The 24,136-nt window shown below is 48.0% G+C and overlaps 1 protein-coding gene across 5 annotated transcripts in view; it reads left to right on the top strand.

The window, feature by feature from the left end:
* SMG7 (SMG7 nonsense mediated mRNA decay factor) overlaps positions 1-24,136 on the top strand; it is a 596,979-nt gene that overhangs the window by 441,059 nt on the left and 131,784 nt on the right. For all 5 annotated transcript variants that reach the window (XM_085601728.1, XM_085601725.1, XM_085601727.1 and 2 more), the window contains one exon: positions 11,234-11,614. In XM_085601728.1, coding sequence (XP_085457854.1) covers positions 11,234-11,614 — 381 coding nt within the window. The remainder of the gene's footprint in view (positions 1-11,233; positions 11,615-24,136) is intronic.

Here is a 24,136-nt window from a genome sequence, read left to right as displayed (position 1 = left end):
AGGTCAGAGATATTTGCGTATGCTTTTCCTCCTCTCCCACTACTTCCATTAGTGGTCAGGAAACTCAGGCAACAATCTCTTACAATGATACTTATAGCACCATCATGGGTCCTCTAACCATGGTTTTCAACAACGTTGGAGCCATCCCTAGTTCCTCATGAGAAGCTTCACCTCAACCCGAATCTTCTCACAGAACAAAGGAACATTGAGGAATCCCAAGGAAATAAATCTTGTAATTTGTCTCCTGAGGTCTTAGAATTTGGGTACTTAAACTTACCACAAGAATCCATGGACATTCTTAAAGAAGCTTGCGAACCTACCACAAGACAATGGTATGCGGTAAATAGAAAAGATTAGTTATATACTGTCAAAAACAAAACCTCAACCTCTTAATGAAAACGTACAGACAATTACTTCTTGCATTTGCAGGCCACATGATTGGCCTACACTTCAATACGCTTACACATAGTGGCTGTTGCAGCCTACATGCAAAATAGACAGCACTTGTCCTTATTTAGAATACCTGTTATTAAAGCTTTTGTAGACGGACTTAAAAGCATCATTCTTCCCATGCTTCCACTTGTACCAGCTTGCAACTTAAATGTTGTAGTAACAAGACTATCTGAAAGAAACACGTTAGTTAGATTCCTCACCTTAGAATATCCCCAGGCGTCAGACTGGATCCGGAAGATTTTTCGTCAGCAATACCCCTTGCGCGTCGCGAGGCGTCGTCTGCGGCTCCGCGTCCGTCGTCGGCGTCGTGCGCCGGAATGACGTCGTCGGAGTACTTAGACGCCGCCCTCGCGCGCTGACGTCAGTGTTCTTCTTTTTTCCGCGCCAGTAAGCGCAGATCCGGGAGAGCTACCCCTTTAGTCAATTTTTGACTAACTTTTTGATCCTTTTTGATCGAGTCTCGACACCGGTGCCGGTAGGATGCCTGGGTTTAAAGCCTGTACGGACTGTAGCCGACTGATGTCGGTTACGGACCATCACCGCCGGTGTCTTTACTGCTTGGGCCCCGATCACGACGCGGAGTCGTGTTCGGACTGCAAGGCCCTGACCTCGAAGGCTAGACGGGAGCGGTCCCGTAAGCTTCTCGAGATTCGCCACTCTGCTCCGCGCCTCTCGATCCCGGTCCAGGAGGAGGTCCAAGGATCGGTCGCGGAGCCGCAGCCGACGTCACCATCGGTCGTCGGGATCCAAGTCTTCGGGTAAGTCGAAGCATTCCAAGAAGTCCAAGAGGCGACGTCGCTCTTCGGACTCCCCTCGCCGGTCGCGCGACTCGGTCGAGGGTCAGGGTGGTTCCACCCCCGCGGCTCCGGCGGAGCCGCAGGCGCCGCGTCCGTCCCCCTACCCTCCGGTCCCTGGGACTAACGCGACGCCGGCGGAAGTGAGTGCCTTCCTCTCGGCCATGAGGAACCTGGCTCCGCCGTCGGCGCCCGCTGGCGCGCCTTCGGGCCCCGCGGACCCGACTGGGCTGCCTTGCCTGCCGGCGGCTCCGGCCCCGGTGCCGTTGACGGCTCCGGCCTCGACGCCGCAAGCGCCCGTGGGACCCGTTCTCGAGTCCCCGTCGACGCCGGTCAACCTTGTCACGCCTCCTCCACCGGCGTCGACTCCGGTTCCACCGCCGACTCCACTCGACGTCGTGCCCCAGTTCAGTCCCGCTCCGGGCCCGGCGCCGGTCCGGCGTCGATGGACGCCGAGATCGACGCCGCTAGAGACACATTTTGTCTACCGCCCGGCTCCGTTACTTTCTCCTCTACACCAGGAGTCGGATGATGGGGACTACTGGGAGGGATCCGAGGATCCTATGGACGCTCAGGCCCAACTGTCCCAGGACTGGGCAGATGAACTGGGGGAGGCCAGTGGTCTGGATACCTCGCCAGACACTGGATTCATCTCTCCTCCGACTGTGGCTTCGGAGGAGGGTGCTGCTATCTCCGTGGTGCTGCGCAAGGCGGCTGCAGCCCTTGGGCTCGAGCTGCCTGCCGTGGCTGTGAGGACGAACGTCCTCACTGAGGTGCTTCAGTCTGCAGCAAGCTCCACTGAGCCTCTGCTGCCATTCAATGAGGCCCTCACTGACGTTCTACAGGGCACCTGGTCCAAGCCCTCCACAGTTCCTCCTGTGGACAGGAACGTTGCCAGGCGCCACCGCCCTGCTCCGGGCGACCCCAGTTTTCTGTCCCAACACCCTACCCCTGAGAGCCTGGTTATCCAGGCCTCCACCTCCCAATCCTCTTTCCCGACCGCCCCGCCGGACCGGGATTCCAAGAGACTGGAGCAGTTTGGCAAGAAACTGTTCTCTTCCCTTAGTTTGGGCCTGCGGTCTTTGAACACCGCTTGTCTCTTGGACCGTTATTCCCACTCTCTGTGGGATGCGGTGGAGGACGCGCTGCCCCTGTGTCCGGAGGAGGTCCAGACACGACTTACCCAGGCTCTGGCCGATGGGAGGGATGCCGTGCGACATGCTATACGTTGTGGGCTTGACACCACGGACTCGCTGGGTAGGGCCATTTCCACCACAGTGGCGCTTCGACGTCACGCCTGGCTGCGGTCCACGTCGTTTTCCGGCGATGTCCAGAGCACTCTCATGGACATGCCGTTTGATGGCACTCGCCTGTTTGGCGAGAAGGCGGACAGTGCGCTGAACCGCTTTAAGGACTCCCGGGCTACGGCCAAGTCCTTGGGCCTCTCGGCCCCGCGGTCGCAATCTTCCGCTTTTCGCCCCTTTCGTGGCCAAGGAAGGGGTGCCTCCTCACGTGCGCCTAGCCACCAGCCGCAGAACCAACCTGCGCGCGGTCGCGGTTTCCGCCGAGGCGGATCTGGAGGACGACGAGGTCAGCCCACATCCACCCCGGCAGCATCCGCCTCAAAGCCTTCCTAGTCCGAGCTTTCAGGCCCATTCCACGCCAGTGGGCGGCAGAGTTCGCCATCACCTGCTCCACTGGCGGTCCATCACATCGGACAGGTGGGTGCTGCAAATCGTCCGAAAGGGCTACTCCCTCCCCTTCGAGACGACCCCTCCAGCCATGCCACCGCAGCACCACCGTATCTCGGGGGATCATTTGAATCTTCTCCACGAGGAAGTTTCCGCCCTCTTGGCCAAGGGGGCCGTCGAGCGCGTTCCGAGCCCAGAAGTAGGTCGTGGTTGTTATTCCCACTACTTTCTGGTTCCCAAGAAGGGCAAAGGGGGCCTACGCCCTATCTTGGACCTTCGGAACGTCAATGCCTTCCTCCGGAAGGAAAGGTTCAAGATGTTGACTTTGGCTCAGGTTCTAGCTGCCCTAGACCCCGGAGACTGGATGGTAGCGTTGGACTTGCAGGACGCATATTTTCACATCCCCGTCCTGCCGGCCCACCGGCGTTACCTGCGGTTCACGGTGGGCCAAGAGCACTTTCAGTTTACCGTGCTCCCCTTCGGCCTCACCAGTGCCCCTCGGGTGTTCACGAAAGTGATGGCGGTGGTCGCAGCTCATCTGCGCAGATCAGGGGTTCCAGTCTTCCCCTATCTTGACGACTGGTTGTTGAAGGCGGGCTCGCCCCAGGCAGTCGTCTCCCACCTCCAGACTTCGGCGGATCTCCTGCATTTGCTGGGATTTTCCATCAACGTGCCGAAGTCACACCTGAGTCCCTCTCAGAAGCTCCTCTTCATCGGAGCGGTTATCGATTCGGCGCAGTTCCGGGTCTATCCACCGGAACAGCGGGTCCGGGATATACAGGCCCTGATTCCCATCTTTCGGCCTCTATCCTGGGTTTCGGTCAGGCTAGTGTTGCGGCTTCTGGGGCTGATGGCTTCCTGCATCCTACTAGTGCATCACGCCAGGCGGCGCATGCGGGCTCTGCAGTGGGACCTGAAGTTTCAGTGGGCCCAGCATCACGGCAACCTGTCCGACCATGTCTTGATCTCGGAGGGCACTGCACAGCAGTTGCAGTGGTGGCTCACGGACCGCGATTGGGTCATGGGCAGGAGTCTCTCCCTTCCCCAACCGGAGCATGTCGTAGTGACGGATGCGTCCCTCCTGGGATGGGGTGGCCATATGGGAGAGGCGGAGATCAGAGGCCTCTGGTCTCCGGCGGAGTCTCGTCTCCACAATAACCTGTTGGAGTTGAGAGCGATCCGGCTTGCACTGAAAGCCTTCCTTCCCTCTGTCAGTGGCAGTGTCGTGCAGGTGTTCACGGACAACACCACCGCCATGTCGTATTGCAACAAACAGGGCGGGGTGGGGTCGTGGACCCTTTGTCAGGAGGCTCTGCGCCTCTGGACGTGGCTGGAACACCAGGGCGTCACCCTAGTGGTTCAACATCTGGCGGGCTCTCTGAACGCCAGAGCGGACGAACTCAGCCGCCGGTGCATGATGGATCACGAATGGCGTCTGAACTCCGAAGTGGCGCAAGGTCTCTTTCAGCAGTGGGGAGAGCCTTGGTTAGATCTATTCGCCACCGAAGAGAACGCGCAATGTCAGCAGTTCTGCGCGTTGGAATTTCCAAGGCGGCACTCGCTCGGCGACGCTTTTCGTCACGAGTGGAGTTGCGGTCTGTTGTACGCCTTTCCCCCTATACCACTTCTGCCCAGAGTGCTGAAGAAGATCAGGCACGACCGGGCCCAAGTCATCTTGGTGGCTCCGGATTGGGCACGAAGATACTGGTATCCCGAGCTACTCAGTATGTTGACCGATCCCCCGATACGTCTGCCCCTTCGGGAGGATCTTCTGTCGCAGCAGCAGGGGACGGTCCTCCACCCGAACCTGTCCAGCCTCCACCTCCATGCGTGGAGATTGAGCAGCGGCAGTTGATGCCATTTGACTTGCCTCCTGAAGTCTGTGATATCATTCTGGCAGCCAGGCGTCCCTCCACAAAGACGGTATACGCCTGCCGGTGGAACAAATTTGTGGCATGGTGCACAGCAAAGGCTGTGGATCCCCTTTCCGCCCCTCTTTCTGAGGTTCTACTGTTTCTTCTTTCTCTGGCCCGGCAGGGCTCTGCCCTGGGCACCCTGAAAGGTTATCTTGCTGCCATCTCTGCCTTCTTGCGGCTTCCTGATCAGCCTTCTCTTTTCAAGTCCCCTGTGGTTACACGCTTTCTAAAAGGCATTACTCACACGTTCCCTCCTGTCCCTTTTGTAATGCCTCAGTGGGACTTGAATCTGGTCTTGACATTCCTGATGTGCGCTCCCTTCGAGCCTCTTCACAATTGTCCTCTTAGTCTTCTGACTCTTAAGACTGCTTTTCTGGTAGCCATCACCTCGGCTAGACGGGTGAGTGAGCTCCAGGCTTTATCTTCAAAGCCTCCTTTTCTGTCTGTTCATCCGGACAAGGTTGTCCTTCGGCCTCGTCCCTCCTTTCTTCCGAAAGTGGTGACTCCATTTCATCTTGGGCAGTCTGTCACCTTGCCCACCTTCTTTCCGCCTCCGCATCCTTCCAAAGAGGAAGAGAGGCTCCACCGTCTGGACCCAAAACGTGCGCTCTCCTTTTATTTGGACCGCACAAAGCAGTTCCGGGTGGACGACCAACTTTTCGTTGGATACGTGGGTGCTAAGAAGGGGAAAGCTGTGCACAAACGGACCATCTCTCGGTGGGTCGTTTTGTGCATCAAAATTTGTTACTCCTTGGCAAAAAAGGACCCTCCTGTTGGGCTGCGCGCCCATTCTATTCGGGCCACAGCGGCTACTACTGCTTTGGGACGGGGAGTCCCTTTGCAGGACATCTGTCAGGCGGCGACGTGGGCTTCGCTACACACGTTTGCCAGGCATTATTGCCTTGACAGCCAAGTCCGGAGGGATGGCTTCTTTGGCCGTTCTGTCCTCCAGGACTTTCTGGTGTGATCTTGGTTCGCAGACCCACCACCGGGGATGGTATTGCTTGGGTATCTATTCTAAGGTGAGGAATCTAACTAACGTGTTTCTTTCAGATGAACAAGTTACTTACCTTCGGTAACGATGTATCTGTAAAACATTAGTTAGATTCCTCACCGACCCACCCATCCTCCCCGTTCTGCGAACTGACATCTAGGGTTAAGGTTATCCTTTTCAGGCCCCTAGATTTTATTTTTGGCACCAGTGTCGGTCTTTGCATGGCTCTGCGTTCCTGGCGCGGAAGGCTATGTACAAGAACTGACGTCAGCGCGCGAGGGCGGCGTCTAAGTACTCCGACGTCATTCCGGCGCACGACGCCGACGACGGACGCGGAGCCGCAGACGACGCCTAGCGACGCGCAAGGGGTATTGCTGACGAAAAATCTTCCGGATCCAGTCTGACGCCTGGGGATATTCTAAGGTGAGGAATCTAACTAACTAATGTTTCTTACAGATACATCGTTACCGAAGGTAAGTAACTTGTTCGATGGGTCCTCCTTTTGAGCTACTCCACTATTGTCAATTGCAGTACTTATCATGGAAACTCTCCTTTTTAATCGCCATCGCTTAACTTAGAAGGGTCAGTGAATTTCAGGCATTAACCCTTGAGGAACCTTTATTCCAACCACATAGGGATAAGGTAGAACTTAGAACAAATCCTAAATTCGTTCCAAAAGTGGTTTCCAATTTTCATATTAATCAATCCATTGGTTTACCTGTTTTCTTTCAGCACCCAGATTCCGTTGCTAAAAGAGCTTTACATACTTTAGTGTTAAAAGAGCTCTAGTGTATTATATTGACAGAACTAAAACATTCACAAAAACAAAAAATTGTTTGCCTTCACACCTCATCGTATTTCAGAATCTGGCATTTCAAGATAGATAGTTGAATGCACCCAAACTTGCTATGCTAAAGCTAAAATAATTTTACCTGATCCTCCTAAAGCTCACTCTACTAGGAAAATTGAAGCTTCTATTGCCTTTTTACGGAACATTCCTATTGCTGATATTTGAAGTACAGCAACATGGTCCACTCCACACACATTCACAAAACATTGTGTGGATGTATTTGCATGTCAACAAGCCAATGTTGGCCAAGCAGTTCTAAGAACTGTTTTTCAAACCACTGTCTACGGAGAGGGACAGCTTTACAGACTATGCAAAGCATGTGTCTCTACAGCACACCTGTCTTGGATTGTTACTTACCCTGTAAGCATCTGTTCTTGGCATGTAGTGCTGTAGATTTACATGTGCCAGCCCTTCTCACCCAAAACCCCTTGTAGGTTACAGCTCATTAACTTTATGTACTTGCATCATAGTACCACATAAACATCAACTTACTAATAATCCATTCTCTCCTATCTATGGCAGAACAATCTGGAAATGGAGTTGATTATGCGCAGTATTGCCAAGAAGAGGAGTCACTTAGCCTTGTGACTCGAAGAAAACTTCTTGGAACGAAAATAACTTGTAGTCTTCAGAGCCCTACACTAGATGGCAGACTTATGCAAGGCATGTGAACCTACAGCACTACATGCCAAGAACAGATGCTTACAGGGTAAGTAACATAATCCTTACTGCTCACGAGGCTCATGGGACCACCCTTCAAACCTTTACTCTCATGTCCCTTGCAATTCCATTTCTGTGAGGTAGCCTTCTTAGTAGCTATAAACTTCCTTAGGCATATTGGTGAGATGCAAACACCTTACAGGAGCCCTTCATTCAGATTTTAAAAGATAGGTTTGTTCTCAGGTCTAATCCCAAGTCCCTTTCACATCAATAAGACTATAGAGCTCCAGTATTTCCACAACCAAATTCAGTAGCAGAATGAGTTTTTCCCATGAACGCTGTTGTAAGAGCTTTTGTGTACTATATTGATAGGACCAAGCCTCTTTGATATTTTGATCAGCTCTTTGTAGCCTTTGTGAAACCTTACAAGGGTTATTCCATCTCTAAAGCAGGGATAGCAAGATGAATAGTAATGTGCATCCCAGACTTATCACCATAAAGCTATGAGTCGTACTGAAACTCCAGGCCACACTCCATCCCTAAGAAAGAGGCAACCATGACATTGTTAGGGAATATTCCACTAAATGGTGGCCACCTGGGCAATACCATACACCTTTACCAAGCACACATGTGTGGATATTGTAGCCTGCCAGCAGCTTGTGGTTGGTCAGACAATTTTAAGGACTTTGTTCTGGACATCTGCGTTATCGGCTCGCTAGCCACCACTTGCTGGAGGCACTGCTCTAACGTCTATGCAGAGCTTGTGTAGCTATAGCCTCACGCTAAGAATTATAAATGCTTCTTATCCTGTAAGCATCTTATCTTTGTGTGTAGTGCTGTAGATTTATATGCAACCACTCTCCGCCCAGGAAGCTTTTCATGACCGCAGATCTTTTTGTTTCCCAGTTGGTACTGCACAATGAGCATGATGCACCACTCTAGCCTCGCAAGACCCTCCATACACATTCTCACCCCCTGTGCTGTACCCATGTGCATTGTGGACCAAGAGAAGTCATAGTACATCTTGTGACTTGAAAGAATATTTGAAGAAAAAACATCCAACCCAACACTAAACACTAAGAGTATGGAGAGCATTTGAATCTACATCACTAAATGCTGCAAACAGACGCTTACAGGGTGATTAATATTTTCACTTCTAGGATTCCTTAGAATACCTCCTGGAAACTAATCTCTCATACTTCGACCATTTATTGGGAGGTCGAAGACGACCAAAATTTATTTTGGGAACCTTATCCCTTTGTGTGTGGGCACATGAACTCTCTCTAATCACAGGTGATAAAAAGCAGGCAGCTGCTTCAAGTCATGTGACTTGACTCTTCTAGCTGAGGAAAACAAACAAGTTATGGGTGGATTACTTGAATTAATCTCAGCACCTGGTAATCACTCTTGACTGGTGTTGAAATCGTATTCCACTCTAAGAGAATCAGCCTTGCTAGCCCCACCTTACCACCAGAAGATCAAACAGTCGTTTTTGGCCCTGAGATTTGGAGAAATACCCACGCTAGACCTCATGTCAAAATGGAGGATGTCCGGTCAAAGTGAAGACCAGTCCTGCCGTCTATGCCACCAGGGGCCTGAATCTCTGCTTCACATTGTCTGTGTTTGTCCTGCTTTGATGGTTCAACGAAGAGCTCTATTAAGGCGGGAGTTCCTTGAACGGGGAATTAGGTCCTGCAGGCATGCAGTGGTGGAGTCCATGGACCCAATCAACACCATGCTGATCATTAGACTGACTCAGTTATTGACCCGTTTTAAGAAATTGATCAGCTAATAGGATATGCGATGTGTAATCTGGAGGGGGTCCCTGAATGTAATTCTAAATTGTAATAACTCGGAATCTTTTAATGTTAACAGAGCACGCACAGTAAATGTGAAGGACGGGCTGCTAGGGACTGAGACTAGTAGTTCCCTATCCCGTTAGACTCATATAACTACTTTATCTATTTCTGTATTCTTAATGATGTGAATATTTGTATAATTGTTTTTAATAGTGGGGTTTCACAGTCCATCTGACACCATATTCATATTTTTCTTAGTCCTGCTTATAGGCACTTTAATTATATATATATTAATTTATTTAAGGGACATTTTAGTTATCTGTGCAGAAAGCTTGCTTTTTTAGACATCAGGGTAACAAATGATTCATGTTTTAGTCATTTTTTATCTAACATAGATTAGTGTTGGTATCCCAACTAAAATTTCTAGGAAGAAGAGTTGAAGAAAGCAAAGGGTATGTAGCGTGAAGAGTCGAGTTTGTTTTAGCTGTATGACATACCCGTTTTTCATCCATTTTACTTTTTATTCGTTATGTACTTTTTAACAGTGTGATTTTGTTTATGGTTTTAATTTACTAATAAACTAAAAAAAAGCTAAAGCACTCTTGACTGCAATCCAGCCAATTTTCTTTTTTGCCCACCATGCCACCTTGGGAACTAGCCAGCCATAAGCAAATCAACCTTGATCCTGCTCCAATAGGAACAGCCCAACGCAAACTGCTAGGCATGGTCCCCTTCGAACAGGCAACCTGAAAACAATCTGGGGTTGCTTGTGTTCCCAGTTTGGGCTGGAATGTTACTACTGGAGTAGGTAAAGTGATTTTCATATAGTAGCTGTCTACAGTGGCATAGCGGACAAAAATGATCTGGAATGCAGCTATGAGTGATTGTTAGTGACTGAGATTAATTGAAGCATTCCTTTCTTCACTTTATTTTTTGCCCTAGATGCCATAAGTCCAGCGGATATGCCCACTCATGGGTCCCATGCTCACTGAGCCACAGGACTGAAACTGTACCTCACTGATGAGACCGAATTAGTTTGAAACTGGTTACTTTTGTATCCTTCTAGAGAGGACCTTGACTGACGGTTTAGACTGGGCTGTTCCTATTGGACTAAGGCAGATGAGGCATGTTATGGGGAGGCTGTATGGCATGGATCGGCAGCACAGCCTGGACTTCTAAAGATGTTGTGACATGATAGAACCGTGAGGGGGGAGAGAGTACTGCTGCTAGCAGTGACGGTGCCCACCCAATGTTGTGCTCCCAAGTTGCTGCATTCAGAATGAGACCCATTTCAGAGAGGAAAAGCCATGGTCAGGAGAAAGAACGTGCCCTATAAATCAAGAAATGTGGAAAGGGGATCCGAGTGGCCAATGCTAAGTTTCAGAAATGGGATTTGTTTTGATTCACTAAGGGAACCAAAATAAATAAATTGGTTAAATAAAAGGAAGTGCCTCCCATTTAGCATGCCTCTGATGTATATATTTATGACGAATAAAAAGGGAACTAACAAAATGATTTTTGTGAGGCTGCCAAGCAGCTTAGAAAGAGGCAGAAGAACAAGTCAAGTTATTATTGGGACTTTTTTGCTAGGATTGCTTGTCCTTTGTAATATGTTTCAAATGTTGAACCCTATGACCTATAGGTATTGTAGTTGGTGTTTTGTAGGAGGCTGAATTTAATAAAGCAAGATAGATTTTTTTTTTTAGCCTACAGCACTATTAGACATTGTTTGCTGGTCATTATCCCTGGCCGTATTGGCACTTAAAGTACATATTGGATTTTTTGGCCGTATAACAGTTACAATAGGAAATAGAAAAAGATCACTGAAACTAACTGACCTTTAGATGCACTTTCAGGACACTATAAAAAGTGTAAAGATAATTTAAATATTGCCAAATAGAATTTCTGTGGTGTGGGTTTCTAGAACAAAAGATTGTGGTTTTGCCACTAAACTCGGCTACCTAAATGCCCTAGCACACATTCTCTTCATTAAATTGTTTAGTGAGTACAGAAATGTAGCCAATGTATTCTTTTTTACCTGAATGTTGCTTGCAACATGTTTATTCTTGTCTCTAGTACCAGCAAATGGATACATCCAAACAGCTATGGAATCCTACCCAGATGTCTGGCCCCATCGGAAAACTTCTGCCCATGAAGCAGTCATACTACATGGCCTCACAGGAACCCATGAAGCTCTTCGAGCAGTCTTTGCAGCACCCAAGCATGCAGCAGCCCCTGGAGAAGAAGATGAAGCCCTTCCCCATGGAGCCTTATAACCAGGTGCCGTCTGAGGTTAAGGTAGCGGACATGTTCTGGGGCGAAGCTCCTGCTAACACCTACAGCATGGCTGAAACCCGGGCACTTATGGAGCAACAAGCCAGCATGGACCGCAGGAGCAAGCGGCCTCCAGGAGTCTTCCGTCCAGACCAGGATCCTGTAAATAGGATGGCTTTTGAGGTAATGCAACTGTTCTACTGTAGCTTGTTGATTGTTTGGGGTGTTCTCTTCATAGAAAGTGAATATTCTAGTCCAAATTAGTTTTTATTGAGTTGATATAGTTCCTTTTGAAAAGGTTGCCTGTGCTTTAAAATATAATGTCTGGGTTTGGTGCTGATGGCCTCCTCTTCTGTATATAGGTGCTCTGAGATACTGTTTTGTTACACTTGTTTGCAGATCTGGGCTATTGTTCATCAGATATTATGAATGATGCGGATTCATTGGGGCAGCAACTTGTGTAGTCTATTTGTTTGTAATGTGTGTACTTGCTGTACGGCTATTGCCGTGGCTGGCTTGCTCTGCGAGTCAGGCTTTGTTCTTCCCCCCTCATTTGATGTAATGGAGCATCTAGTTTCTGTTTATCCCTTTGCAGTTATTGTAGTGTAGTGTTAGTCGTTATTTATTTGTCTCTGATTCTATGTAGTGTTAGCATGTGCATCAGGCTTTAGTCATTGCACTTTTACTTCTTACTGTGTGGGGTTTGCGCATCCTCATTCAGACTGATATGCAATGTTACTGGTGTCATTCTATGTGGTCGATTTGGTAGCTTTCAGGCTGATTTCTTTGGGGTAGTTTTACTGTTCTCTGCCAGTTTGAGTTAACACTTGGTGCCTTATTCAGTCTTCGCTATCATTTTGTTGTGTTAGAGTACCATTTGCTCAGCCACCCTGTGCATTGTCAATTGGGGGATTGAAGTATTGAATTGGTAATTTCATAGGGTTAAATGGTATGCATCGTGCATAGGTTTGTCTCCTGTTAAAAATGGGAAAAAGATTGTTGTGAAGTGTGTTGTATAATCCTGCATCACCTGTGGGATGGATTGACTGAGCAGTCTCTTCAGTCACTTCATGAATTGGCAGTGGGATTCGGACTATATTTATGTAGTTCTCGTTACCACCCATGGCCTTTGAGGAATATCTAAATACACAGCGTTTATAAAAAGAGTAATCTTTAACAACTTCTTCAGTGCTGCTGGAGAAGAGGAATATCTGACCTCTAGTGGGTGAGAGTTAAAAACATTGGGGACCAGTGCTGAAAGGAGTGTCCACTTCTGGTACTGAGATTAAAAGGGGTTCGTTAAGTAAGGCCTAGTGCATACTACGGTGTTTGAAAAGGTATAGATGGCAAAATTCTCAGAGCTAAATCTGGTGCTAGGTAGTGTAAATGTAGGCCAGGAATGATATTTGGAAACTAATACATTCTGTCACGAGTAGTTAGTAAAGCAATATCTGGGCAAATAAAACCTACTCTTGTTTCTTAAGATGTTTTGTAGCCTCGATGGCTGCATTATGGGCCCCAAAACGTAAATGTGATTTAGGCAGCCTGCTGTGTGGGGCGCATTAAAGATGTTATTCTCAGGTCCCTGCTGTCACAGTACAGTTCTATCTGGAGAGAAAGATGAGAATGGATTTCATTTTATATAGTTGACCACTAAAACTTTATAATATTGTTTTGGTCTTAGTAGTCGGAGTCCTCAAAGTTAAATGCTACTCTATGATTTTTTTTTTCTTTTTTAGGTCTCGCTGAGCTAGCGCATATGCTGCTCAGCGAGATATTTAGTATTGTGTTGCCACGGGCTTTTGGAGGCCTAGCGCTTGAGTTCACGCGAGCGTGCACAGCTGCCATCTGCCTCCTTTCCAGTGCAATCACTTTCACTTTGTCGTGCTGCTTACATTACTACAAGCTTCCCGCGACCAATGCTTGTTTATTTCGCTTCGGACAATACCCCGGCGGCGGTACCCCGCAGTGCCAGTCCGGCCAGCGGCCGCAACTGCAGCCTGGTTTACAGCAGCGGTTGAGCCCCGGGCGCGGTGTGTGCTCTGAGGCAGGGTGGGGCGCTTCTTCTCCCTCCCACTGTGGCGAAGGGGACCGTGTCCCCCTCGGAGCGCTTTTCCTTCTTGGCTCTAACGTGTTCTGCCTGGGTTTACTGCATCCTTACATGTCTCAGGGTTTAATGGTGGTGGCTGAAAGCTACAACTGGTTAAAGTCGGGGTGTCCAACACACGTCTAGCAGGGCCGCATCTGTGCCAGGCTTTCGGGATAACCAGGAAGTACATTATTTCCTTTCACGTTATTTGTATTTAAGTGTGCACATTCTGAAATCCGGCATGGACTTGGCCCACTTGAGCCTAAGTTGGGCATCCCTGAGCTAAGGGCATCAAATGTGTATAGGACCACTTGGCAGCGATGGTTGTTCAGCCTGCTTCTAATTGGTTCAAATGGAAATCTGTGCCCAAGCAGTTGAAGAGATTTTCCCAAGAACACAAAATGTGTACAAGTGGGGAAGTCACGTCTGAAGCCGTGATGTAAACCTATTAGATACGTGTTCAGCACAAGCACAGTGCTTGAAAATGAGCCGCACTCCCGGGCTTGCTCTCACGCGCTCTCTCCTTTCGCTTTCTCTCTCTTTCTCTCCGTCTCTTCCGCTCTTTCTCTCTCTCGGGCTCCCCCCCCCCAACTCTCTCCCCATTTAATAATTCTAATGTTTTTACAAGATGGTCACCTCATCCGGGGTCACCCGCTTGGTCTAAGGCATCACGGTGCGTCAGAGAAAATGGCAACAAGTGAACCTTGGTCCTCATCTGCTTTCAATAAATGCTTAGCTTTGCATCGCAATATCTGCCACTGCTCTTTGATAACTTTGCAGTAAAAAGGCTCCAGAGTACTGTTTACAAACTATAAACACCTCGAGCTGCAGCTGCTGTCTGCATCCTTTATTACCTTCCGTTTCCGTGCCTGCGCAGTGCACTTTTTTGTGACTTATCCGACAGAAAACACAAATTGAATGTTCCATTCACCCAGGAAAATACAGGTGTGTAGCTGCGGTTTTAGATGTCTTACATTAGCAAAAGGTCTACGTTATCTGTGAACTGAATATATTTGACGACATATCTAAAATCATTGCTTGAGATTTCTACAACGCTCTTATTGTATGTATGCATGCATGCATGCATGCACGCATCTTCTTATTGTATGTATAATAAAATTGTGCTAGGATTGCGGTTCATTGTATTGTCTTTTTTTTAGGTCCGCGCCCGTCGCTGCTAACAATTTACTAAATCTCCCCATGCAGTGCCACCCCCCCCACCCAGCCCTTCGTTGCTTGTTTCAACAATGGTGACTATTTGGTTTGCGAAAGGGGGCATATGCTGTCTGCTCCCCTTCTGTTTTCTCCACTCTATGCTGGTAACGCTAGCCTAGTTCGTAATTGGACTATAGGAAATAATCACTAGATAAAAGGTACTATACTCAGTTTTACCATTTATTGGCACGGCCGGCGAGTTTTCGTCTGGTATATGCGGGGCTGGAGATAATTACTTCATGGTTTGCTGACTGCCTGTTCTGTCACTCTCCTTCCAACTATTGGCTTCCTATATAGCCCCATGCCCCATGACAGCAGATTTATATTCTTCAAGTGGGGGTGTTTGGCGCAGAATTGTGTGGCTGGAGCAATTCCCTGGCAATGCTGTCTGGCACTAGGCAGCTGGATATGAAGAGGCGGCTACCTGGAAATGAATCCTTTGATTTCGGTGACAAGCTCAGCTGTTTCCGTTAGCCTGCCCTTGCTGCACTACTGCCGATTGTTTGAGTTTTTTCGCACCAGGCAGGCAGCAGATGTAGAAGTTGCCACCTCTTTTGAAACGTGACACTGGCAGGCACAGCTTGTGGTATTCTGCCTGTCTTCTGATAGGTCCCCGTTTCGCTTCCTTGTCGGGACGTGACAGGGAAGTTATTTTGACAAGTTTCCTGTCAATAAGCTAGAATGTGCAAGCCTCGCTTGTTTCGGTGATGCACACATGTTTTGGGATTTCTACAGATTTCCACTTTAATTGTGAGATGGATACAGCCATCTGTTCACGGTGAAGATCAATTGCACGTCAGAAGGAACATTCCTCTTTCCCCATGGGTTATTTTAATTGTTTAGGTAAAAGCATTTTCTGTCTGAAGTCCAGCCTGTCTGATGCAATCGCAGCTACTGCTATCCAGAGACTAGCATGAAAGGAGCTTCGGCGAGCGAAGGCCCCACGCCTGTCCCCAAAGTACTGCTGTCTCCACACCGCACCCGTATATTTCCTGTCTCCAAACCCAGCATCACCCCGTGCGCCCCAGACCCCCACTGACTATACTACAAAATCGTCTCCCTCTCTCCAGCCCTGGGCTTTTCTGACACGAATCATAAGCAGGGCCGGACTGGGAACCAAAACCGGCCCTGGCAAAGTGCTCGGCCGGCCCCCCGGGGCTTGGGGGTGCCGCCGAGCTCTATGCCAGGGCCGGTTTTCGGACGATTTTGTTTCAGGGCCGATTTTGCAGCTATGCTGCAAAAACGGTCCTGTAACAAAAACGGCCCCACAGGGGCCCAAAACCGGCCCCCACCCGTGCGGCGCACCGGGGGATTGCCCGGTGCCCGCTACGGCCAGTCCGGGCCTGATCATAAGATCGCTCAAACTGGTACTACGCAGTCAGCAATGGCAGCCGCTATGACTACAATTCCCAGAACACATTGGGTTGGCTGATGACATCCTAAGGATGAAGCGCCTCACTCCACGTGACTCTGTGAGAATCTCCTTTCTCTACATCTCTCCCGTTGCCCCTCTTTCTGTGTGGCTGACTGTCACTCTTGCTCTCTCACTGTCCCGTACCTGCTTTTCTTTGTCCCCCTCACCGTCTCTTCTCTGACCTGCTCTCCTTTCTCCGTCGGTTGATCTTTTTTGCTCCTCTAGGAATGTGGCCATTCTTGTTTATTATACCTTTTCAACATTCTGCACAGCAGCCATACTGCTCTACTACATAGCTTAAAAACAAAGGCCAAGCCAAAACCTCTGGCTAAGCACTTATAAGGTCCCAAAGGCGAGACCTATTGGCTGTGCCGGCTTGCTTTATCTGCCACTTCCATCTTAAGCCCGAATAGGTTATAAGATTACAGAGTAGACCATGTTGACCTGGCATTTACCCCAGAATGATAATCTCCTTTGAGCCACTGACCTGTAAAGTTAGCAGTCATCCTTATTCTCTTGGGCACTCAGTCTCTTCAAGCAGAGTTGGACTTTATTTCTTCTCTTATCACGTACATAGTGAATTTCGCCTCTTAATGGTTTTCCTGTATTACATTTTGTGGCATTGTAAATTAGCTTCTCCTTGTACTCTGTTGAAGAGAAGGTAGTTTGAGTTGGATCTCAGTCTACATTTGATGCTTCTGGATTGTTACATAACATGGAGTAATGTCATATTGCCTCATTGTCTCGATGTTGATTGACTTACTTTCATCATGTTGTCTTTTGTAAGGCTGTTGATCACTTTTCTATGGATTCCCCATATGTTTCCATTCTCTTCCATGGTTCTTGTTCACCCTGCCTTTGAATGGCCCTAATCGTGCTCCCTCCCCTAAAGAGTTTCCTCCTTTATGCATCTGCGCATTCTTTTCCCCTTATCTAGATTTCTTTCTGATATTTTTGATCTCATGGACACTCTTTTGGAGGCTAGTTTCTTTACATCTGGTTTTAAATGAATTGCTGAATTTTTTTAGCCTGCTGGTTATATTAAATTGGAACTGAGGAGATGCTTTGGTTAGGTCTCCTTCTTATGTTTTGATCTGTGCTCTATTTAATGATAAAAAAAATAGAATAAAAATGAGTTTTCAGCTCGTGCAGCTGTTGAGCGCATTCCTTTGCATACTCCCATCTTGTGATAGGCACAGACTTTGCAAGTTGTTAGTTTTGAGGTGACTTGTGATCCCTACTCGCAACGCACAATCTACCAGGTCAAATACTCAAGTGAGTTAGGCCTGTCACTGGTAGCCTGCCATCCCAACCCTGCACTCTATCATCCAAAGAGCATGGTTCCTATCCCCAGCATTTGTCTTTTCATACATTGTAGGAGATAAGCACACCATCTCAAAATTATTTGCAGGAGTAAATCACATGTATCTAGTTTTTGACAGTCACTAAATGTGGGTCCCTATAGTTTCACAACAGATGGCAATTACTCCTTCTCATAGTTCTTAAGTAATTTATACTCCTGATGCATGGCAATTAGTGAATGCTCATCTTTAGATTTGTAGGAAGGTATGGAGCCACCTTCCTATATTTCTTAAGATTTTTCAAAAGGCCCTTCTAGTTCTTCGTAAGTGGCAACATCCCATCCCTGGAGTTATGCGAAAATTGTAAGTGTCCATTTATATTTTGTTGCAGGTGGTATACCCTCTTCTTCATTCTTCTTAGCTGGTGAACCTCTCTAGGTTCATGACCTGCTGTAAATCCCCTTTGCCCCATTTGTTGAGTAGTGCAATGGAAGGTTTGCCACCATAATGGGAGGGTCTAATTTGCATCTAAGGCACACAAACAAACCACCCCTAACCTCACACCATTGCGACCAGGCAACCCAGAAAGAGCTGTTAGTCATAGTTAGTGGTGGCCACTCTTAGACATTTTATATTTTTTCAAAGAAAAATTATAATTCCCAGGAAAAACCCATGATATGCTTTAAGGTTCTGGATAAGTGAAAAGTAAGCGCAATAAATGGGGCTCTGTAGGCTGTAGCGTCAAAAAAAGAGCAATTTTGTTTTTCAAATGTGTTAAATGTGAGGACATGCAGGAGTTGTTTAGCTATGTCATAGTTCACAGTGGCTTCGGTGTGTGGTACTGATTGTGGTTCACTGTTATTTTTACTGGCACATGGGTCGGCCACGGATTTACTTACCTGTAGATCATTGCTTGACATACTCAGATTTGTTTCTAAAACGTAATTTTTGTCCTGAATTTTGATCTTTTTTGTCCTGAATGTTTATAGACTGCACAAAAATTGCACCATGCCAGGCAAGTGGTCACCCTTATCGGTATGTTGTGAAAAAATTAGGTGGGCACCCATGAGACTCATTCTAATCGCTCCCACTTAAGTGAGGCAACCATGGCACTTTCTGCATTGGGCACATAAGTTCATTCATACCGAAAGTTATCCTAGCATGGAGTCCTGCTCACACAGCAGCAGGATCAGTTGTTGCATTCACATCTCGGGGCTCAGTCTTGCGAATTGACACCAGAGGCCTTGGAGTTGAGGTAGTTTCAGTTCTTTGAACAGTGCATGCTCATTCTGGAAGAGGCTTGCAGACTCCCTACACAGTGGTGTTACGCCACCAAATGGAAAAGGTTTGTCCAACTATTTTACTAGTAGCAAACAGCCCTTTCATGCCTCAGTACAGACAGCTTCTATTTGTGGCATCTTTAGAAGTCCGGCCTACCATATACCTCTATTAGAATTTTGCTCCCATTCCCCCAGCTCAGAGTAGGTAAATGTGCCCCGTCACTCCCTGCCTGTGAAGGAGTCTGTTGGTGGCCTTATCACTTCACAGAGCCATTAGGCTTGAATCGCATCTGCGAGAAATTTAAATTGGGCGTCCCCCATCGGAATTGGGCGTCCCCCATCGGAATTGGGCGTCCCCCCATCGGAATTGGGTGGCATTTGAGCTCTGGCACGGCCTCATCGGTGGTGCTGGGCTGATCCCTCCGAGCTTACCCTGAGTGCTCAGGAGCAGGGGAGTGACACTACTTTGCCCACTGCTGGAGTCTAACAAAATGCAAAGAGTGCTGGCTTGTTGACTGCTGACCTGCGGTGGCTTGACACGAGCAAGTGGCAGGCCCTCACCCACTACTACTGTAGGGCCCACATCTCATAGAGAACTGCTGAGCTGGTTGTAAGCCATTGTTGAGTTCCCCCAGAGTTCGAGGTAACGATAAGCCATAGTTGTGAGAAATTGAATTGGGGGTGACAAATGCATGTTGCAGGTGAGCATACACCCAGAGGAGAGGGTGCCCCTACTGCTGAGTGCCTCCTAACCAAACTGAGGTACGATTTTTTTGCAGAACAGGCAGACCACGTACTGAAAACACTTGCTTGCCCAACACAGAGTACGCCATCAGCACACCATGGGCAGGCACTCTAAAAAGAAAACATTAGACAACAATATGCAATCATCGACTTGCTCAAATAGCAACACTGAGGAAAGAGTTACTTGCCAGTGGTGTAACAATAGCTCCTCCGTGCGGGGGCCCCAAGCTCCATGGGGCCCTCTCCAGCACTGTGCACAGGCGGCACTGAGAGCTCCTGACTGGGTTCACAGCGTAGGGGTCCCCCGCCATGTACTTTGCAGGCATTCCTCCCCCCTCCCCCCCCCCCCCCCCCCCCAATATGTTTTGCCACTTTTACTCGCTCGTCACAAAACACAGATTACACCAATGCGGCCACACTGGACTCTATACTCTTGTCAATTAAAGACACTAGGGAGGCCCTGCAGCACTAAATGGACACTTTGTTCAGTGACATTGGTATCTTGTGCAATGAGAATTGCTAGATGGCAGAGAGATTCATGACAAATGAGTTGTGTCTGGCTGACCTAGCGTCAGTAGCGGGAGAGCTGAAAGCACAGAGCTTGGAAATAGAGGAAAGGATCCGTTCATTGGAGTACAGGGCCAAAGACGCTGAAGAATGAGGCCGTAGAAATAATATCCATGTAACTGGGCTACCCAGAGCTTGTTGAAGGTACTGACGCGATCACCTTTCTGGAAACTTGATTTATCAAAACTATAGCACCCGCTGGCCTCTCTTCCCTTCTTTACCCTCGAATGTGCATACAGGGTCCCGGCTATACCCCCTCCTCCTGGAGCATCGCCTCAATAAATGGTGGCTTGATTTGCATCACTGTCGAGATCAAGACTATATTTTGTGGCAAGCATGTGGGAAAGGGGAGACAAAGCCCTCCTTCCTGGAGGTTAAACTACTATCTCGCTAGCTGGGGGACCAATATGCAATGTTCTTCACTACGAAACTGAAAGTTGTCACGGACACAGGAACTAAATTCTTCATCATACAACAGGGGGTGTGGGACTGGATCGAAATGCAGCCACAAGTCAACAGATCACCAACTGCCCAACAGCGGAGCCATGCATCTCAGCGAGCCTGCTCCCGAAACACTAACTAGGAGGAACTTTCATGCTAAAGCTCAGTCACAATGGAACAGATTGAATGTGGTGGCCATAGCGGCGAATCTAAACACCTCCACATCAGTATGACTCTGGGATCATGGTGGAGATGGGACAAATGGGTCAGACACGCGCCCTCAATCAGACTGTACACTGGACTCTGGCTCCTGACCTTGTCTACAATAAGTTACCAAGCGGTCAGTTGATGACATTATCTGAGACTTACTGCTAATGTTTGCAAAGTTGCTGGGGCTGTGAGTTTGCAACCGCTGATGGGGTGTTTTCATTATACGCTAATGACAATATATTGTGGGGGCGAGGGAACAGGATTCAATTCCTCACTGCACGGGCCAGATGGTAAGTTGTGGAACCGCCACCAGCGGCGAGTGACACCCCTTATGTTGATCGTGTGTTTTGATGTAGTGTATACAGAGCCAGCTTGCTACAATTGTATCCTGTAATATTTGGGGTTGAATAACATGATTAAACAATACAAGGTCCAGACTTATTTAGAAAGGAGGGGGGTTCAGATTGCTCTGCCCCAAGAAATCCACCTGGCTACACCTGAAGGGTTGGCCCTACATAAATGCTGGTGTGGCCAAACATATTGCACAGTATACTCTCCCTCTGTGGGAGGAGATCTTATCTGGGTGAGTCCCAGGGTCCCATTTCACATCCTGGGGGGGAAGACACTGTCGTGATCCACGCCAGACTGGATGGCAGAGACCTAACGATTATCAACATTTATGCTCCCAATGCTGAACAAGCTTGGTTCTGGATGAGATTTCACAAATAGCCCCATACATACTACTGTCATTATCGGGGGAAACTTTAACAGTGTTGTTGGTCTTGTGCTGGGCAGAGCACAACAACCCTTGCATGACTCTGCCCTAAAATGGTTGGTGAAGAGGACTGGTAAGAGCGGGGGGGTCGTCATAGACACATGGAGGGTAACCTACCCTGGAGACTGACACTACTCATTTTTCTCTGCATTACACTATTTACATGTTCACCTTGACACTTTCTTATGCACACTAGATGTTCATGCAGCAGTCACTGATCCTGAATACTTGGCTAGAACAGTACCAAATCATAATCCTATTTCATGTGTTTTTTTTTTTTTTTTTTTAAGGTTTTATATAGCGCTGGCTGGATCCGGGGGTATCAGAGCGCTTTTACCTGAGTGAAGATAGTACAGGCATAATACAGTTATACATAACGTAGAGGTCACATAGGTCAGATTATAAAGAACAAGTAGCATAATACAAATTAGCATATGTCAAACGAAAAGAGAAATGGAGCATAAAATGGATACATGTAGTCAAATTATATATAGTAGCCTGAGATGGAGGGAGTCTAGGTGGAAGGAGGGGAGGAATGAAGGGGGGTAGAGAAAAATTTGACAAAGGAGGGGTAGTAATTAAGGGGAGGGAGTATGGTAGGAAGAGGGTAAGATAAAGGGGAAGGCGAGGAGGAAAAAGGAGGGGAAAGGGAGAGAGAAGGGAAAAGTATGGAAAGGATTATGGACCCCAATATTTCTTGAGCAAGTGCACTTTGAGGGCTTTTTTAAAGCTGATCTAGGAGGTGTTACAGCGCAGGTTTTTAGGGAGGGCGTTCTTGATGCTGGGGGCATATCCGGAGAAAGAGCAAGATTGTGTGGATTTCTTTTTTGTCAGGGGTGGGACAAGGAGGAGGGCGTTGGTGCTTCTCAACGGTCGGGCGCAGCCTGCTTTGTTGAGTTTATCAGTGAGATACAGCGGGGCCTTTTGGTGAAACGCTTTGTGAGTAATGCGTGCCCTCTAGTAGGTGTATCTGCCTTCGATGGGCAGCCATTTATGGGCCTTAAGGGCTGGAGAGATGTGATCAAAGCGTTTGCAGTCAGTGATTAGCCTGGCCACCAGGTTTAGCACAGGTTTGAGTTGGGCTAGGTGAATTTTTGGAGTTCCGGAGAGGATCGTGTTACCCTAGTCAATTTTCGTGAGGACAAGAGATTGGACGACCGATTTAAAGTAGTCAGCCGGGATGAATTGTTTGAGTTTCTTGAGATGGCATAGTGAAGAGTTCTCCTTTGGCAGAGTTTTTTCTGTGGGCCTGGAAGGTTAGGCTATTGTCAATGGTGATGGCAAGTTATTTAACCCAGTTTGATAAGGTGAGTGTACAGTTGAGGGCATTAAGGTCAGTGATCCATGTTTGGATAGGAAGAGGGTTGTTTTTTGGAGAGATGAGAATGATTTCTGTTTTTTTAGGGTTGAGTTTGAGATGGTTGCAGTGGAACCAAGATTGGATTTTAGACAGGGTGTCGTTAAGGTGTAGAACATCTGAGTGGGATCTGATCCTATAGTAAAGTTGGGTGTCGTCAACGTAGAGGTGGTAGTTGATTCCAGCTTGTTTTAGAATGAGTGTAAGGGGTTCCATAAAGAGGTTAAAGAGAGAGGGGTAGAGAATAGAACCCTGCGGGACGCCGAGGGAGACTGGAGTGGGGTTAGAGAGGCAGTTGTGGATTTTTATTTGTTGTGTTCTGTGTTGGAGGAAGGAGGAGAACCATTTAAGTACGGGCCCATTCAGGCCAAATCGAACTTTGAGCGCATCAAGTAAGGCAGGGTGGTTAACGGTATCAAATGCAGCAGAGAGGTCGATGAGAATGAGTAGGCGTGTCTCGCCATTATCTAGAGAGTGATGGATGTAGTCTAAAATATTTAGTATGGCAATTTCTGTACTGCAGCCTTTTCTGAAGCTGGATTGTAAGGAGCTGAGTAGGTTAAAGGTGTCAGTGTTTGTCCAGTTCAAGAAGGGCACATTTTTCAAGTGCTTTGGAAAGGAGGGGAAGGTTGGAGATGGGGTGGAGATTATTAAGGTCATTAGGGTCAGCATTGGGTTTTTTAAGAATGGGAGTGATCTGTCCGAGTTGGAGGGAGAGAGGGACACAACCTGAGGTAAGGGAGGAGTTGATGGAGGTCCAATAAGGAGCAATGATGTGCTTAAGCTCCTGAACAAGGTTAGCAGGGTCTTTGGTGTGGGAGGACGGTTTAAGTTTGGAGATGATGTTATAGACTTCAAACTCCGTTACGGGGTGGAAATTGTGCCAGGAGGCGTTTTTTTTAGGCTGTAAGTTAGAAGGGCTGGTATCCGGAGGGGAAGTGGCAGGAAGGAGGGCTGGGGAGGGGGTGGGGGGGTTTAATGACGAGGGAGGTTGAGAGGTAGAGTCAGCGATAGGGGATAAGGAGGGATCTGAGAAGCTAGGAAGGATTGGTGTATTATGGCTATTTAGTTAGCAGTTTCTTCGAATCTGTCAGTTGTGGCCGTCTGGGTTGGAGGGGTAGAGGAAGTTTGGTTTTGAACTATGTTGTACAGCTCTGTGTCAGTTTTTCGCACGATCGTGTTGTGTACGGAAGGAAGCCTTTTCCGTAAAGATGTGTTTCTTGTACGTGGCTCTGGCAGATCTGAGGAGAGCAAGATGGGCGGGGGAAGGGTGTTGTCTCCATGTTCTTTTTGTAAGTCTAAGAGCACGTCT

This window comes from Triturus cristatus, chromosome 4_2 (assembly GCF_964204655.1).
Source record: "Triturus cristatus chromosome 4_2, aTriCri1.1, whole genome shotgun sequence".
NCBI lineage: Eukaryota > Metazoa > Chordata > Amphibia > Caudata > Salamandridae > Triturus > Triturus cristatus.
This window is presented reverse-complemented; position numbering and strand designations above follow the sequence as displayed.